At 41.0% G+C, this 19,208-nt stretch overlaps 1 protein-coding gene across 3 annotated transcripts in view; it reads right to left on the bottom strand.

Annotated features, from left to right (window-relative positions):
* Positions 1-19,208, bottom strand: part of SORCS3 (sortilin related VPS10 domain containing receptor 3) — a 268,807-nt gene that overhangs the window by 46,576 nt on the left and 203,023 nt on the right. For all 3 annotated transcript variants that reach the window (XM_088169308.1, XM_088169310.1, XM_088169309.1), the window contains 7 exons: positions 16,233-16,322; positions 14,188-14,367; positions 12,264-12,410; positions 11,708-11,810; positions 9,292-9,368; positions 9,092-9,183; positions 6,012-6,119 (listed from right to left, as the gene is read on the bottom strand). In XM_088169308.1, the coding sequence (XP_088025434.1) occupies positions 6,012-6,119; positions 9,092-9,183; positions 9,292-9,368; positions 11,708-11,810; positions 12,264-12,410; positions 14,188-14,367; positions 16,233-16,322 (797 nt within the window). The remainder of the gene's footprint in view (positions 1-6,011; positions 6,120-9,091; positions 9,184-9,291; positions 9,369-11,707; positions 11,811-12,263; positions 12,411-14,187; positions 14,368-16,232; positions 16,323-19,208) is intronic.

Raw genomic sequence — 19,208 nt, 5'->3', positions numbered from 1 at the left:
AGGGCAAAGCCTGGTGCCAGGGGGAGAACACAACCTAATCCCACCAAAGGCACTACTTTCTATCACTGGTTTCACATTTTTTTCTCAGTACACCCACTCAGAGGTGGCAGACCCATGGCCCCCTACCCCTAGGCAAAGGGGCAGAATGCTTCAAGGACAGCTTGTAATTTTCTTTCCTGTATTAGGTTTTAAATGTAACAGCAAGACTTGAGCAAAAGGCAGCAGATGTTGCCTTGCTTGAAGAGAAAAGATGATAATCACCTTATCAGAAAAAGACAGGAAAATTACTCCTGGCTCCCATGTAACTTTGAACTCAGTGGGAGCTTGGACCTGGGAGCTGTTGCCCTTTTCTCATACTCAGTTTGCTGAATCTCTGCTGAGCGTTTATCAGAATCTCCACATTGCCTTCATACCTGTATCTTCTTTGCTGATGTCTTCCACAGGTTAGTCAGTTCTTCAGAATAAGAGTAACTTATGGAACTCCTGGCCACAGGATAAGGTGACTGCTAAAACTTTTTCAAAGTATTTAGAGGGAAAATCCTCAAAAATAGGAAAGCTCATGAATATCTTAGAAATACAAAAAATACCATGTTTGGTTAAGAAAATTCCTTATTTGTAAATCTCTATAAATGTGAGAAGTATATAAGGTAATAATAATGTTAGTATAATTTAGTATAATATATATATTTTTAGCATGCTCTACTTGCCACTGTTGGAACATGGAACTGAAACCGAGGAACTTCTGGTCTGACACTATGCCCTGTGCTCTTTATTCTTTCTTTCTCACCTCAGACCTCCCCTGGCACCCATCTCAACTTTTCCAACATCTCTCAATTACTTATTCATTCTTTCTCACTCTTCTGCCACCCAGTGATGGATTGCCAGTAATTTTATTGGTCTCCTGGAAAGAAGAAATTATTCCCACTTCATCTCTGGTAAAGCTGCATGGCCACATAAACAAGAAGATGTTAGAAAGGGCCAGGACTCATACCCTGTTCATTTACAACCAGGAACGTTTTCTAGCACACATAGCCAAGGGCAGCAGTCACAGCAATGTTGATAGACCAACTTTCAGCTCACTGAGAATATTAATGCTCAATTATGCATACACACATATATAGAGATCATTAGGTTCACATACGTAGAACTACATAGACATTTATATACACACGTGGGTGTGTCTACATAAATACTTATTTATCAGTACTGATCAGTACTTAATGATCCCCATCTGTAAACGAATGTCTGCATACATATACACATAATTAGTCTACTAAAATGATGCAGGGATGTGAAGCAAAAAGGTTGTTTCTCTTAATATAGATTTGGAGAGATGCTTATCACAGGAGATGAAGTGGCAGGGATAATAATTATGAGTCAGATCTGGAACAACATGAAGACCTCTCTGGACTCATGAAAACATCTTGTCTCTGATTTGAATAGTACAAACTAGTTTGGGTACATCACAATTGACTAGAAAAGGAATACAGTGTGATTCCTTTTCCCTGGTGGACAACCTCAGAGAAGTAACACACTGTGCCTGTGGCTCGTCAACCCAGAAATATTAGATCTGACCCATCAGAACATGACATCATTAAAAGATACACTAGTTAACAGTGAGGGGTACAGCACTGGACTTAGAAACCCGTAGATTTCAAAGAGGCTACTGCATTCTAGGCATTCATCTGAGAACCCATCAGATGGGTGGGAATGTCTAACCCACCACCCTCGGGCATTTGAGTTATTTTCCTAGAGGACACTGTGTGCTCTACAGCTGCTTTGCCCACACCTGCACCAAGCACCTGTACCAAATGTGTTTTGGTACAAATCTCTACACTAAAGGAGCTGAACTGATCCTCTTGTCAGATGGGAGTGGTGTCAAAGCTACAACAGAAGGAACTGCAGAAGATGATCAGCCAGGACTGGAGGGAGGACAGTGGATTTACTTTGGTTAGGCACCAGGTCAAGGCAGACCAGCTCACACAGTCTCTTGATACTTCCCTGCACATCACAAAACCACATTCTTAACAGATCCCACCCAGCTCGTAAGGAAATAATTAATTCTTGCAGCATTTAGCCATATAAAATTACAAAATCATAGAATAACTTAGGTTGAAACAGACCTCTGCAAGGCATCCTGTCCAACGCCCCACTAAAATCAGCTCCCAATTCAGAGTATTCTGAGATATTCAGAATCATATAAAGCCTCTTTATGCAAATTACCAATGTTACCATACTGACAAGTTTTTTAGGACTGTTTAGGACAAGCATACATGGCATAAAGCACAGAGGATTCAAAAAGCCTAGGACACTCATACAATAAAGAAAGATATGGGAAAAGCTCACTTAATAGCTATGAAGTGGTACAAAATTGTGTGCTAAAAGAGTTGCTGCTTTCTACAGCCCAGAGAGCCTCTCACAGCATGTGGCACAAAATGAAGGTTGGGAAAGTCACTCTACTGATATATTGATTTTAATAAAATAGTATTATGAAAATATTGTTAATAATGCAATATTTTAATAATAGTTGGAGTATAATGACTATGTAATACACATTCCCCTCAGAATATTATTTTTTAAAATAGAACACATACCACTTTGATGCAAATCTATGGAAGAAATATTTTCTAACAGGAGTCAGCTGGGACCACTAGATGAGGTATTTTGCGTTTTCCAGGATGAGAGACAACCTTTTAAAAGCCACTAACCTACTCAGTTTGGCAGTACACAAATATGACCACAGCCTTTGTCTCTCTGCCTCAGAGCTGCTTCAAGTCTAAGAGCTCCCATGATCAGTTTGAGATGCAAATCCCAAACTGCTGTGCTCCTCTCATCAGCCTCTTGAAATCTTTGGGATTTCTACCCACAAACACAAATTCCATGCACCTCCAAACGTGCAATCTTGGTTCAGAGGGTGGCAAGTAGCAATAGAAGGGCATTAATTTCTTCTCAGCCAAAGCTTACACAAGCTCAGCATCACCCTACGCTGCCCTTATAGATGAGTTCACTAAAATTCTCATTGGAAGAAACACTTAAGTGTTCTGTTTAGGAATGTTTGCATACAGCTTTATAAATGGGCTCTTTCCTCCTCAGTTCCTTTCATGCTGTGGACAGAAATTTCTCTAAACATTCATTGCAAGTGTCATGTGAAATTTCTTTGTATGGCTTTTACAGACTATTAAGAATGGTTTTAAAAACTGCTAATGATGACAGTAATAATAAAGACAATAACAATAACAATAGCAAAGGCAATAATAATGGTAATATGCCTGCCAAGATTTCAAAAGAAAAAGTTCTCAACAAACCTAATACACAATATTCAGGAAGATAACTCCCTACATTCTCCGCCAGAAGACTACAGAGATATAAATAACAATAACCTTAGATTTATAATGCGTTTTTCATCTCAAAAGAAAACTGCATTGATTTATAACGTAAATGGCCTAAATCCACAGCTAGTTGCAACTGATTAGCTCCATTGATTTCAATGAAGGTGCTGACGTGCAGATTTATGTGAGTTCAGATCTATCTCTCTGCACGTGTGTGTGCATGTGTCTGCATGTGTGTGCAGCTGGAACATGACATATATTGCATGAAGAATTTCATATTAAACAACACAGAAAGTTACACATTATCATTGCATTTGCAGAAAAAATCCACAGAGTGAAGAGAATTGCAGGTTCTAATCTTTAGCTGAGAATTGGCATATATATTTTCCCAACAGGATGCTCACAGCAGTCTTCTGGAAAGGCTCACAGGTGCATCATATGCTGTTGAGTTTTGCTCTTTGCAAAAACAGGGCAATGTTTGCAGATAGCAAGGCAAGAGATGCACAGATATATTCTACAAAACAAGGACCTTGCTTTTTTGAAAATAAAAAAAAAAAAAAGAAAAGAAAAGAAAAAAAGAAAAAAGCCAAAGCCAAGGCATTGTTTTGGAATAAAGGAAAAGCAAGCAATGCTACCAGAACTGACACCACCTCTACCCTGATAAAATCTTAGTAGCTGTCTGTGACAGACACAGAGGCTGCCTTGTTTTGCTCCAGCACTGTTTGGGGATAAAGCACAGGAGTGCTGCTGTGTAAAGCATAACCACCAGCAATCCATATTGAACTGGTCATGAAAAGCTGCACCACTACCAGATTTCAGGTCAGGAGTGAGAGAGGAGATGGGGCAGGCAAAGAGTTTCTGTGAATACAGACCAAAACCTTGTAATAAATACCCTACAGTACAATCATGGCAGAGCCTTTCCCTCAGCTTTGGAAAACTGTCCTGGTATTATTCATCAGCTCCATGGGCACTTCCTTTAAAGGGCTAGCAGAAGAGGAAAACCACTGCAAAGGACATGGTACAGCATGATCTTTCAGTTAGCAAGTACTCAGCCTGTCCTTCCTAAGACAGTTTATCACAGGAGATATGGATGTGCTATACAGGAGTCGGATAGATGGCACAGAAGCCAGTTCAAATGATCATTTGTTAGAAGAGTAAAATATAATTTTCCCCCGGCTCCTTTTTTGCAGCTGAGCTCTACTTCAAGTATAGACATATGGTCACTTCTGTTTGTGTAAAGCTGACATAGAGCTGGGTTCTGAAAGGCATAGCAACACAAATCATGCAACACAGTTGGAATACATCCAAATCAGTAGCAGAAATGTCAAAGACACACAACTATTACCCTGTCCAAACTTCCTCAGAAACTGATGACACTCAGTTTTTCACTACCTGTGACACCAGCAGTGAACTCCACCTACGCATTTATGCAATATAAGTATGCAGATGGACTGAAGCCTAGAAGAAAATAAACTTAACCTGAATCTCTTTTCTCTTGCAAGCAGTTAAAATGTGCAGGAACTTCAAGTGCAGAAAAGCAGGAAAAGCAGATTCACTGCAAGATGAAATTTATAATCAATCTTCTGCCCTGAATTGGAGTAGTACAATAGTGTCTGATGTGATTAACCAAAGGCATTTCATGCCACTGTAGGTATGCTTCACAGGCATAAGGCATCTTAGCCACCTTGCTTTCTGATGTTTTTCAGAAAGCTGTTTCAGCCAGTTCAAAGACACACAGGTAAGAAGGCATTTCTGAAACCAATGAAGGCAGTGCATCATGTCCTTGCTTTGTTCAGAATCCCAGAGCACAGTGCTCTGATCTGCTTTGTGCAAGAGGTCAGATGACTACTTAAAAATGCCTTTGAACTTAAAAACGTCTCTTTCCTGCTTGTTAAACTCAAATCCTGGCCTGTTCTTGGGCCAATATCACTCCACTGATTACACCAGCCTTACCCAGTGCTTCAGCACTCCTGGGAGGAGGAAGGTCTCAGCACCATCAGTGCCAGCCCAGGCTCTTCCTTCCATGGGATGGGTAAACATAGCATAACCCAGAACAGGAAGGTTATTCTGAGCTCAGGTCTGCATATGCACAATAAGCACACTTTTAGCTTGAGCTAAAACTGGATGTACAGCCCACAATGCAAGAAACAAAGTTGGGGCATATTCATACCCACCAGCAATCGCAAAAGATGGTCATGTTGCACAACTGGAGCAAGCACAGAGCTGGCATGATACATCACACAGATCTCTGTCTTCTGAAGAGCCCTGCAGTCACTGGGCCATCAGATCCAAGGAATGCAATCTCAGCAGTAATTATGGGAAAGGACCTCTGGTTGTCACTAGATGCAACCTAACCGAGGCTACACCACTGTCCAGAAAAATAGATCTATCTCCTGCTCTGTGTGAACTCCCAGGCTACAGCTTGGGACCATCTCTCCTTGCTATAGCCCCTATCACTGCTGGAAAGAGCTTGGCTCCATTATCTATTTGCCACATGATGCAAGAACGTCAGCCAGGCCTGTGGCCACCAGCAAAACCCACAAAACAGTGCCATGCCTTCATGAAACACTGCATGGGTAGCTACACAACGCTGCACTGCACATCATGAGGTTACCATGCACTTGGGGATCTCCATGCACACCTTCTGCCATCACAATTTTAAATAAGAGCTGCCATACTTACGTCATTATCTGGGTCTCTATGCCAGGGTCTACAAGGGATCCATCCACAAAAAGTGGGGTTGATGTGAAACTGTATTTAGTCCAGGATCTTCCCTCATCAAAACTCACCCTGGGATAGAAGCAGACAACATTTATACACATAAAAATCTTACTCTAGAGGAACTGCAGCAATTAAATATTGGCTAAGGTCTGCCAGTTCCAGCAGCTGGATTTACAGACAAGCACCAATCTTAGCCATTTCCCAGCCCACTAAATTCATGCTCTTGATGTTCTTTGAAAGATCAAAGCTTTAGAAAGCATAAACACTGGCAATAAGGACATGGATATACTTTATGCAGCTGTACATCAGACCTCAAGGGATCGAGAGGCATTGCCAAGTCCTATTTCTGGGTCTGGAATAACACCTGGCATGAAACTTCATTTAGAGTGTAAGCAACCCTGGCTTGAATGCATGAAAATTGCTTTCACCACCACAGGACATTTTGACCCATCCATGTATCAATGCCATATGGCATTAGCTACAATCTCTCCAGTCCTATGAGTGCTTAAAGGCAAATTTGGCTTATTTGTGGGAGTGAGGAGTGTTGAATGTGCACACTGAGCACCTGGATCTGTCTGGGATGCTCTTGGTGGACACTGAATCCCTCCTGCTCCAAGGAGGCAGGACACAATCTGACACACCACCAAAGGAGCAGGAGGCCACTGTAGTGTGTCTTGTAAACCATGGGTTACAGCAGCCTCAGATCTCTGGTGTGGAAAGCCAAGACTGGCAGTGACCATTCCCTAACTCTCTGCCCCTCATGCCACCTGTGTCACAATGCACCTGTGCAGGAATATCAAGTTAACTTTACACCTAAGACAGAACTCTGGGAGCACAACAGCACACAGAAAGATTATCTGCCCTAAATCTATTTATTTAAATGTATGTATCTTCCCATACACCTGTGCATTTGTATGCGTTCTGCTTGCATGCTTATCTCTCCAAATAGCTGTTCAACTTCTGGAGAACAGCATGCTTCATTAGCTTAGCTAAAGTTCTCTCAGCTTTTCAATTATCCGCCCCTCTTTTCTCCAGCATGAAACTTATTGTACAATGTCTCAGCTGAGAACTAATAGATTTACATGTACCCTTTAATCTATTCCACTCCTGCCCATAAAACAGGTGCCTACTGAAGCAATATGAAGCAAATTCCAAAGCCCCTACGGGTACAATTTTGAAGGAAACCTGTTGGAGCTTATTGATAACAGATCTAAATCACTACTCATTTAATAGAGTGGGTGGGGCACTCATAGAACTGCACACACCATTTCAGGAGACTTATTGTAAAAGGAGAGCATCTGAAATGAACCTCTGCAAACAAAGGTGAACTGAGCTGTTGGCTCCTATGAAAAGTCAACCTGGGACCAAATCTTTCCCAATATGTCAGTACAGGCACTTGTAACTTTTTATGCCCAAAGAGCCTTCACAACTAAAGACACAATTAAAACAGTTACACCTCGCTGGAACAATACAGTAACAAATGGTAAATATGTGACTTGCAGCTCTTTCCGTAAGGGGCTCACCTTTCACTCTTCCAGAGCTCAACTTGCTGCAGTCTGATGCACCCACTGCTAGTGATACCCACCCTTGGCTAACACACACTTCTCCTTCCTTGACTCATCCTTGGTTTGACTGGGACATGGTCCTGATGTTATCGTTCCTGAGAGCACTTTAATTAATAGCCATGACAACTGAGTTGCCCATCAAAGGCTTCCAGTCACACCCCAACACATTCACACCACAGACTGGAGGCTGCAGCTCCTCATTAGGAGTCTGCCCTGTTTCTGCTCCCCTCTGTATGTCCAGTTATGGAGCCAATGGTGGTTAACAGTCCACTATCACACCATGACTAAAGCAGTCATTTCTTCACTTCAGGCACAAAAGAAATGTGCTCAAATGCAATATATTCGAACTTTTATAGAAATCTATGTTGCAGTCATCCCAGAGTTATCTGTCAGGTCAGAAACAAAGTCCAGAAGCTTTTTATACTGAAAAAGTAGCTGTTAATGTTCTCAAAGTACGTCTCTGGAACATGAGCTTGTAAATGGGTGAAGTCAACCTGTCTTGAGGTGTCCAGATTTGGAATGACTGCAGTTTCACTGAAGGATTTTGTACAATAATGGCTTAGGTAGAGGAGACCTTAACACCTCATCACTGCTGCCAAACACCATTGCTTTCTTTTTCTATTTGACTGAAGACCACATTTCCTGTTCTCCATGCAAAATAATAGACATGTGCTTAGCACCATCAAGCTGAGAGACAACCCAGTATTGTAGACAGGAACACATCTTGTCTCTGAAAGCTATTTCTAACTAATTCATTTCTAAACAACATTAGAAACTGAGTAGGTCAGTCCAATAAACATGCCCCTCTTTCAATCAAGCCCCGAGATTGAAGGTGGTGCTAACACACCCATTTTCTGTAAAATGTGTTAGTTCTGAATTTGAGAATGCTTAACTGGTGCAGGAATCACAGGGGCAAGAGCTAAGAAGAGGATAATTTTGAGCACTGTTTAGTGCTTAAACTGTTATAACCCATTTATAGCAAAACAGTGTCTCCAGCTGAGAAATCATTTTGCCCTATTTCACCTCCAACTCTAATCAGTTGCCACCACAATATCTCTGGAAATTGATAGTCAAATACTAGAGGGGTTAGCAACATATATCTGTTGTCCTTATCTACACCTACTGCCCTTTCCTCTCCCTCCCTTTATCTGTCTTACCATATTAATGTTAAATTCTGTAAAAAAAAAGTAGAAATGAGAGGCATCCTCTTGGAAATACCTGAAGCCCACAGCATGACTTAGTGTATGTGTGTCTGTAGGAAAGAAACCCCACCTAGAGGCTCACAGTACATTACCAGGGCAAAGAGTAATTCATACATGTAGGTGACTATGTATGGAGCCATTATATTTATAAAATAGTGCAATAATCATTATATTCATCAATAAAACCAAAATGGTGGTAGGACATAGATCAGAGTGACTTCATCTGCTCCTTTTACAGACACTGGCACCCTCTCAAAGTAACAAGTTTCCTTACCACATGTGTCGGATGGGCACTGATGTGTGTTTCATGGCCACTAGTGCCCCTCCCCAGTCCAGAAACCAAACGTTGTATTCCTCCTCGAAGATCTGCAAACAGATGAAACACTGCATGAGTGTTCCACTCCATTGGGAAGTGAAGAGTCAGAAAGAGAATAGCAATAGGTTCCATGCTTTCCTTTGCTGTGCAGAACATACCTGTCTCCAGGAATTGCCACCATCAGAAGAGATGAACACGCCAACATCCGTGTAGGAAAGTTCAGAGCCAATATTGCCTGCAACACAAGTGTCAGACACTCTTCTATGGACGAACACACTAATGAAAATGTCAATTAAATTTCTGACATTTACTGCTGGAAAATTAGAAATTTAAATAGGTTGTTACCATCTCCTGTTAGCATCACTAACCATTCAACTAATCACATTATTGTGTCAATGCTACTTCAAAAAAGTTCTGGCTCTGGGAGGCAGCACTACTTGAGAAGGATGTTTTCATCAGTGCTCAGGATACAGGAAATGTCATATTGTCCATCTGCCTAATTTTCTTCCCTGACACCAGCAAGAGTGACCAACTGTTTTAGATGAGGCTGTAAGAAAAACCTGATGTGGGTAACCATACAGAAGGTCAGTCTATAGGGGCATCCAGGTTCAAGAGGATAAACCTACTGTTTCAGTTCAAAGGTCTCCTTAGCCCAGTATCTTATAATGAGTGGAAGTCCTCAAGAATTAGACACTGATCTAAAGGTAGAGGTGTAAGTTTTGTGTCACCATATTTTAAACATCAAAATGGAAACTCCAAATTTTCAAACAGGGACTTACAGATGGAGGCAAGGAAAGCAAGAATTTGGCAAAGAAAAGGCAATAATTTGGTTGTTATCACTGTTCTGTCTTTCTGTGCAAAGCTGTTCCATTATTTCCTTCATTCTCTCCCTCTAGTTTCAGCTGCATGTATTCAAACCTCACAAAATGTAACTGCCAAACAAGCCAAGAGGACTTAGCAGCTGTATAATTAGATAATAAAACATAATTCTTCCATTTGCAGGAATCTAACCTCTGTCCTATACAAAGTGTAAGTTTCCAATCATTGCTGGAAATGTCTTACTGTAAATGAAGTGTTTGAGCAGCCAACACTTGGGAGAAAAAATTGCAAAGCTTATCCTTGAATGCATTCAGCAACATGGTGAGATGCTCCTGCTGTTGTGAAACTGGTTAGTGGAAACAGATGTGCATATTCCCAACAGGTAAGGTTTTTTCATCTACAAAGCAGTAAGGCAGAAATTATATTCTGCCTTTTAAAGGTTAATTGTTAGACTGGGAAAGCATTCATCCCATGCACTGGCAGCTTGAAAAGAACCTAATTTACTAACAATTTACATCAATGCCTAGAATCTCACTGTCCTGCTGCCTCTATTTGCTTCCTAAAAAGTTAAAAAAAAAGCTTTTGTAATTACAGCATCATGAGTAGGGCTTGTTCCTAAGCATCCATCTAGCAAGTGCAACCTGCCAGGAGTGATGACTCCACTTGGCTGTGCTTGGGGATATCTGGAGGTTTAAACCAAATTATCTCACTTCATTTGGCCTGGATCAGTGAACTGGAAATCACACGGTGTCTCCCTTGTTGAGATATAAATGTCATGAAGGGAGCCCGTCTCAGGTTCTGCCTTAGTCTGGCAAACACACTGAAGCACAGAAGGACATGAGAATGAAAATGGCTGGAAGAAATAGTGTAAATTCATGCAGACAGTATGCTAACATCCCACACTTGCAGGCCACTGCTATGCTGAACAAGACCAAGGAGATAAACTGAGCCTTAGAAAGAACAATTAAGCTATTTGGACATATTTGAGTGTGTGTAAGAGCCTCCATTTGAAAAGACAGAACTGCCTCCATGGCTCAGAGGCCAGCTTCCAATAGCACCAGCCATTTAGAAAGCACTTTGTTAGCCCAGCAGTTCCCACAGAGCTGAGGGTGGTTGGTAGCCCCATCCATCCTGCAGATTAATTACAGTGGCTCAGCCACTGCCACCATGAAGTATTGTAGCAGGCTGTCATTTAAACAACACAACCTGCCAAAGCACTGTTTTGCAGAACAGCCCACAATACCAATGGCCCATGCAGTGATGATTAAATGCTGCTACTCTTGCAGCAGTACAGAGTTAAAAGCAGGTGCCATGCACAAGACAGGCACCCATGAAAGCCCAGGCTTCACCTGACAGACTTTTGTGACAACTCTGTGCTTGCTGCTCAAAAGGTGGGACATGTTGACACCTTCTAGGAGTGTAGCCCCTGGGTACTATTCTCCTTCATGGCACCTGCAGCAAACAGGTAGACATGTCCATCAGTGGTTGTAACAACATGAGAGGACCTAGTAATGCCACTGGGTAATGGTACCTTGAAAGTGTGGGCTTAGATGGGTTATTGTAGAATACCTGACACCTTTTCTGAACTTGGGGCCATATTCCTTCTCCTAGCCCATAGCAAATGGGAGTTAACATGAATTAGCCCAGCACTTGCTGAAACAGAGCTGAAACTTTTACACCAATGGGGAATACCTCATATACTCTCAGGCTCCCAGGGAGGTATGGGTGAATGCTGAGAAGCACTAATGCTCTTACCTGTTGCCACCAGCAGCCCAGGAGCTGTCTCTTTGCTGGAAATGCTCCCTGAAGTATATGGATTCTCTGAGAGCTGCAGGCGCAAGTGCAGTGAGCAAAAGGGCTGTTGACAGAAAACAAACAAAAGGCAGAACCTTTAATATTCAGAAAGTTAAATATCAGAGGAACCCTTGGTGACTGCACACAGATGCTCTGATCCTTCTGAAAATGACCCCTCTGCTCTTAGCACACATGTCATATGTTCCTTTGGTGGATAAGCAGGAACTCTGCACTACAAAACAAGCGTGTCTGCCCTTGTTTTAACAACAATCTGACCTAGATTACTTTTCCCCAGCAACTTTCTTATTCTGACTTGAATTCTATTAAGTACATCAAGAAAGATGGTCAGAATTTTCCCTTAAAACCTACTATGGATTTTTAAAAGAAATTTACTGAATTCATTTAACACCCAGAAGGTCAAGACAAAAAAAACACAGGGAGAGTTTTGTTAACCTAGCGACTACAATAAGCAGCTCTGAAGGAGTCAATTGTGCCTTGGAAAAGATCTGCCACTCACCAGCTGGCAAAGTACAGGATCCCCTCTTAGATCAGTGTCTGGTGCCTGTAGCAAACGCCAGTCCCTGCCCTTGTTGTAGGTAATGAAAGTCTTGATCTGGTCATCGACCTTCCTGTTAGCCAGGAATATGCCTTTGATCCCTGCTACCTAGGAAAAAGGGAGAGAGGTGAAAAAAATACATTGGAAGAACAGGCCAAAAGCAATGTCCATCTGAGCACTCTCAGGAGTGGAAGGTCTCTGTAAAAGCAGTGAAGGCATCTCAATCAAATCTCAGAACATCAAATGGCACTAAAAGTGTATCTTGATGGTGGCTGCAAAGCTGTGTGGTTTCTCTCTTTGGAAGAAAAAGACAAGGATGGTCACAGAGCAAATCCCTAGTAAACAGCCCACTTTTGGATTTCATTGAGCTCTGTCAGATTAGGCTGATGATGGGCCTGAAGGTGCAGCATGTACCAAGTCACACTTGAGCTCTGTGAGCTTGAGAATGGCGTATGCCTCACTGCCTCCACAGACAGTCAAAAAAGGGGAGACACAAGATCACAACAGAAACAGTGTGGGATCCTTTTGTGTACCAGAAAAAAAAATCAACACAAAAGATGGGAATCCTGAACATGCTGTGGCACTACTGTTTTGCAAACTTGGTTTCTTCACTTTTCTTCCATACCCAAATTCTGACAAATCAAGCCAGTTGTTTCAAATGTTTTGATTTTTGTCAGAACCCATTCCAGCAGAATATGGTCCTGTCAAAACATCCCCAACAAGATTTCATGTTGAGTCTGGTCTCTGTTGCACAGCTGTGAAAGTGAGACAGGAAGAAGAAATTTGCTGCAAATCTGCAACTTCCTGGCAACTGTCAGGATGCAAATCCTTCTACTCTGAAGCCCCTGGAGTGATACTACTCTTTAAATGACTCTGTAAAAATCTATTAGCATTTAACAGTTAAAAGTCTATATACCACTGGGGAGTACACAGGTTTACCCAGGAAAGTGAGACAATGCATATTAATTTTAGCTGTTTCATCACAGCAAAGAAATACACTTTTTCAGAGGCAGGACAATATATTTAACCAGGTGAAAAAAACCTTTAAACCCTGTCCTTTATACTAATCAATGTGTTATTTGTGAATTTTCCCTCATTGACTTCAACTACCTGGATTTTTATAAATAAATCGATTATGTTGTTAAATAAGCATTATTCTGGCTGAAATAAAAAATGTACAGCCTAGCTTCTACATGAAGCTGCAAGAACATTTCTCTGTGTAACAGTAGAAATCAGCCTGCAGTCATTTCTATTAGTATTACTGATTAGTTGTTTGATGCTGGCAAAGCACTGAGCCCTGGATCTCAGCATCTTCCATCCAAGAAGTAATAACACACCAAAACCAGAATGCCCTGAAGAAACCAGGAACTGCTCTGAATGCACTGCTGCTGGCCAAGGCTGACAGGCCTGGAAGAAGCATGAGAATGGAAGATAGTTTGGGGTAGAAGTTATCCATTTGTCATCTCTGGGCAAGTGGTACCTACAAATTTTTGGTTATGGTTCATAAACTGTTCAGTGCTCGTGAAGTTGCAGTCCAATGAGCAAGTGTCTCTAGATGCTCAAGGGGGAAAAAAAAGCTATGTTTAGTCTTTCTATGGATATCCACATTAGGATGAGAAGGATAATGTTTTTTTGGAAGAGAAGGACAACAGCTTTTGGAAATGACACATAGCTAACCTGTCACTGACTTGAACCCAACCAGTTGTCACACCTATAGCAGAATTACTGTATCTATTCCCACATGAGTCAACTCAGCATCAAATCCAGGAAATGCCTCAGGGCTGACCCCAAAACAAATGAAAATCCTGGGAGGTTGGTAAGAGGTTTTACTTGCTTGAACCAGCAGGCCATTGCTGATCTTTGTAGGGTGACCTTTACTACATACCTCATAAAGGTCAATGACTATATTCCCCTCCAATCCTCGGCTGCTTTTCACGTTTTCCAAGGCCAGGGTGAAGTAAACCCCTCGGGTGTCTGAGATGTACAGGTTATAGGTATCATTCTGGTTCCACTCTTGAACAGCTGCAAAGACCTGATTCTCATCTGTGCTGATAATATGCATGTCCTGTTAAAAGAAGACAAAAGGCCTGTTACTGAGGATCTCTGTATTTCTTTGCCCTTTGGGACATGCAGTAATTACCATGAATTATGAAATAATGGAGATGGAGCATGAATTATAGGTATGTTTAACAACTTTATGTTAGAGCAAGCCAATAAATTACCAGCATTGTGACTTTTCTGCATTTCACTTTTTAAATAATCACCAGCTGGGCGAAGGGTTTTTGCTTTCTTCATTTTCGGTACCTTCAAGGAATTTCATCCAGTTTCATTTTTTATTTATAAATTTGAAAGTCGGTTTTATTACTCATGGAAGATTCACGGCCTTGGAGCCTGGAGTCTTCATAGTCACTAAGCATCATATGGCACCAGGCTAAAAGCAGTGATAATTTTCATTCACATGCTGAAATAATGGGCTTGTGCTTCCAACTGGCAAGGAATGGTTTCAAAAAACCCTGGAGTTCACATTTATTCGAAGGTGACATATAGGTATTCATTTGAGCTACTGCTGATAGTGATTTTTAATCACTTTCCTATTGAGAGTTTATCTGAGATCAATTATCCTACAATATATGGGCTATCAAATAAGTCACCCACTAACCTTCGTTGGATTTCTGCTGCTGACCAAGATACAAAAAGTCAAGCAAGGGTTTCCCCATTTAGTTTTAATATCAAAGAGATTTGACAGTGCATTTTCTCAGTTTAAAGGTTCATGGAAATTACTTTCAGGGCGGTGATGAGTACTGAAGCACTTCATCCTTGCTACCATTGTTGAATGCACTGACACAGGTTCAGCTAGAAGCAAAATGACTGTGGTTATATGAGACCCCATTTATCTATTTGTATCTATTTAAACTTTCTCTAGAGTACCAAGAGGCCTTGATTAATTTCTTTCCCAGTTTCTGCACCAAGAAATCATAATTCTGGACGTCTCCCAAAGGGTGGAGTGACCTGACTTCAGGAAAGAGTATCTGGAGGAAGATCAGCTCAATATCCTCATCCTGCCTAGGAGGCATCTTAATCTTTTGTGTGAGGTATCTAGATGAAAAGTTGGGATTGAGTAAATGGGGCCATTTCTAATAGACCTAACATATCCTATTGGCATGAGATGGGGAGAAAAACCATTTGAGGGCTTAATTCTATCCCAGTGAGCACAATCAGTGAGAGATTTGCTATTTCCCTCAATGAATGACGACTAAATCAGGAAGTTTGTTCTTGCCCAGTAATTCCTTAAAGATTAAGGAGGCACCCAACTTATTCCAACAGTGTGAAAATAAAGCAAAATGCCCAATGACTTCAATCTGTTTTTGCCAGTTGCAGTGAAAATATTGCACTACCCTGGTGCCAACCTCACATACGTACAACTTCAGCAGAGTTCATTAATCTGTACATGACAGGTAGTTATTACTGTACAGCAAAAATATTCTAGTGACTAAGGGCAGCATAAACAAGCCTCTTTTACATAGCTCAAAGACTTTTCCATGATACCTAGCCTTAAAGTACTTCTGATTTTTAAATTACAAAAATACCCCTGATTTTATAGCATGCACCAATTCTAAATCAGGGCCACCAACAAATCTGTGTTATAACAGGTCATTTTCCTAGTCCTGGTGGCAACAATATTTTTGATACAAGGATACCATTTACCTTCTTAGCCAGCTCAGGAACTGCTGGCTCGTGTTCAGCTGCTGTCAACCAACACCCCCAGGTCCTTTTCCACTGAGCCACTTTCCAGCCCCTCTGTCCCCAGCCTGCAGCACTGTGTGGGGTTGTTGTGATCCAAGTGAAGGACCTGGCACTTCACCTTATGGAACCTCACATATTTGGCTTCCCAAGATATCATATGTCTGTGTTCACAAATGGTGGACTCACCTTAGGAAGGGAGTATTTGGGTAATTTAATCTGTGCAAAAGGCTCCCGTCTGTATGACACATAGTAAGTTGCTCTTCCACCAGTTGTCACCTATGGAAACACCAAAGAAAGTGAGTGATGGCCCTTCTGAGACACTCTGTGATGACACCTCTAAAAGTGCTTGACAAACTTTCTTTCAGGTATTTTTTTAGAGGTGTAATGACACCTCTAAAAATGCTTGACAAACTTTCTTTCAGGTATTTTTTCTATGACAGGCACAGCTGTCCCTAAAGGCATCTGGGTAACTCCAAAGAAATCATAAACTTGAGAGATATGGAGAATTATTTATTTAAGCTGTGCTATTGAACTCTCCATTTTGTCTCTTATGATTCAAATCCAATGTGATTTTAACATCTCAGGAAAAAAAGTGCTGAGTGGGAGGAAAAGGAGGATCTAGTTTCATCACATGGTCCAGCTCAATTACCTTGGGCAAGTAATTTAAAGTTTCTGTGCTTCTGTTCTTCCCCTGTAAGTAGGAGATAATCCCTCTTTTCTCTGCTGCTTCTCAGCCTTGTCTGCACTCTAAGTCCCTTGAGGCCAGGATTGTCTTCCAACAACCTTTTACAGTGACTAACAGCAGAGATCCACACTAGCACCATTTAATGTTAACTGTAAATGTGCTCTTGGAAAGCTGGAGCTAAGCTCTCAGATGCCCTTTGTCACTATGAAACTGGTTTCTCTGAAATTACACTCTCTGAAAATGGATATGCGTGGGGGTAACTGATAGACATCCAAATCTGCAGTTTTATGGACTGAATGAACTAAAGTCTATGCAAAAATGCCATGCATCAATGAGATCTAGCACAGATAATTTGTAAAAGATGGGATCTAAAACCTGTCAGGAGTCACTTACTCTTGCTGTACGTGTTCTTTCTGGCACCATCTCAGACCTGGCTAAAACAAGGCTTACATCAGTGAATTTCCTACATTCTGCTGGTTTGGCAGTCTTGCAAGTCTTAAGATAAAACAATGTACAAAGCACTTGTCTATTGTGTGGAATATCACTTGTTGGCTTGTTACGTTTCCAATAAAGCTAAGAGAAAGGTCCTAGATTCTCTCCTAGATATGATTCCTTTATCTGACAGTGATATTTGAGAATGAGCTTACACAGAATATTGCTATAGCATCAATTGTATTCTCATCAATGATACCACCTCTAGATAGTGTCTTTCTTCCCTGGATAAGCTGTCATTTGAAGGACATGCTATTATTGGGCATGAAATTTGGTATCTAATCAACTCAAGGCATTTCCATTGACAGTTTGAAAACCTGGAAAGAAAGGAAGGTTTAGAAGTAGGACCAGCTTCTACACTAAGACTTCTCCTTCAGATTTCTTCCCATTTTTGCTTGTAATGTCATCATAACTGTATTTAGCACCCTCAAGAGAAAAAACAATTCAGATTGAGAACAGTCCAACAATCTTCTAGTTAATCCAGTGCCAAAAATATAAAGGGGTGATCAAATTCCACTTTGTGCCACAACAGGACCTACTGCAAGTCTGCCACACTCAAAAGGTTTTATACTGCTTTTTTGGCTTTATCCCACTGAAAACTGATACCTAGAGGGGGTTTGTTTGTATTTATTGTTTGTTTGTCTGGTTTTTAAATGCAGAAAGTTAGGATTAAAACACTGTTAAAGTTCAGTATGCAATAGTTAAACTCTCTTTCAGGCTTCCACCTGGACTAGGTCACCTTGACATAGGTTTAGAAATAGAAATCTTTGAGGTTTGTGGCTTCCTGAGCCAGTTAATATGAAGCCACCCACAATTCTGTTGGCAGGAGTTGTGTAAGCTTTTCCCAGCCAGGATCTCATCTTTACATGATTTACATGCAGAGTTATAACAGTTCCAAAAAAATGATCAAGCCTCCAATAAAGTTCTGGCAAGCACCGTGGTACAGAATGAATTTTGGAAGGCCCAACTTAATTTATTTTGATGAACTTTTCCTTTTCCTATGAGCAAATGCTCCAACACTGTAAATCCTAGAGATTATGGCAGCGTTTTGCCCTCCAATGCCTCCTTTCAGTTCACATTTGATGAATGTCACCCAATTATTTGCTGTGAGCTCATCTGTCATGCTCAGTACAGAATTAGCTGGGTTTGTCTTCTTCTTCCTCCATTGCTAATGACTGGATCATTAATCTTTTTTTCTGGATTTCTACTTTATGTGTTTAATTGGGCTTCTGGCCAGTAGAAATGATTCCTGTGGACAAATGTGTTTGTCATTAAACACATCTGTCTTTCCTAATCTGTGTTCTTTCTTCCTCCCTCCACTCATGAGCTACTACTTTTCTTTAATATTTCCACATTCAAAAAGAAAGTCTCATCTAACTTAGATCAGCTGGCACTTAAGAGAAACATGAGAAATTTCTCTTTGAAAGCCCAGAAAGCCTGGATATGTTGGCTCATTCCCCCTCCTGACCTGTAATGAGACAGAGTGCATCAAACATTGAAGTAAACAAATATGTTCACAAGACTGCAGAAAATTACATAAAATTTGTCATGGAATCTATTTATCTCCATAATTTCTGTGACATGTCTAGGAACACACAAAGCTATTTCTCATGTTAATGTCTGAATATGATTATTTAAGAGCAAGCTTTGTGGCTTTGCTTGCTTTTTTTTTTTCTTTTTTTACATTGAAGTTCATCTTAGGTAAAAACACCTGTGTTATCTGAAAGAGTGTGGAAGGCAAGCAGAATGACTTAAGAGGTCCAAGACTGTAAAGAAGCCCTGGATGATCTGAGAAACTGAGGAACTGTAGTATCAGGCTTCTTTATCATCTTCCCAGCTGGCTGATGCTGGGACTCATAATTTCCAATGTAAGGCAAATATTGATGGAACAAACATGAAATTACTTAATCTCAGAAATGCCCCTGGGCTAAGGAGGACCCCATCTGCCCCCTGCTGCTCAAAGAACTTGCAGGAAAGTGAGCAAA

This window comes from Sturnus vulgaris, chromosome 8 (assembly GCF_052056855.1).
Source record: "Sturnus vulgaris isolate bStuVul1 chromosome 8, bStuVul1.hap1, whole genome shotgun sequence".
Classification (NCBI taxonomy): Eukaryota; Metazoa; Chordata; class Aves; order Passeriformes; family Sturnidae; genus Sturnus; species Sturnus vulgaris.
The sequence above is the reverse complement of the archived record's forward strand: the minus strand, read 5'-3'. Positions and strand labels throughout refer to the sequence as shown.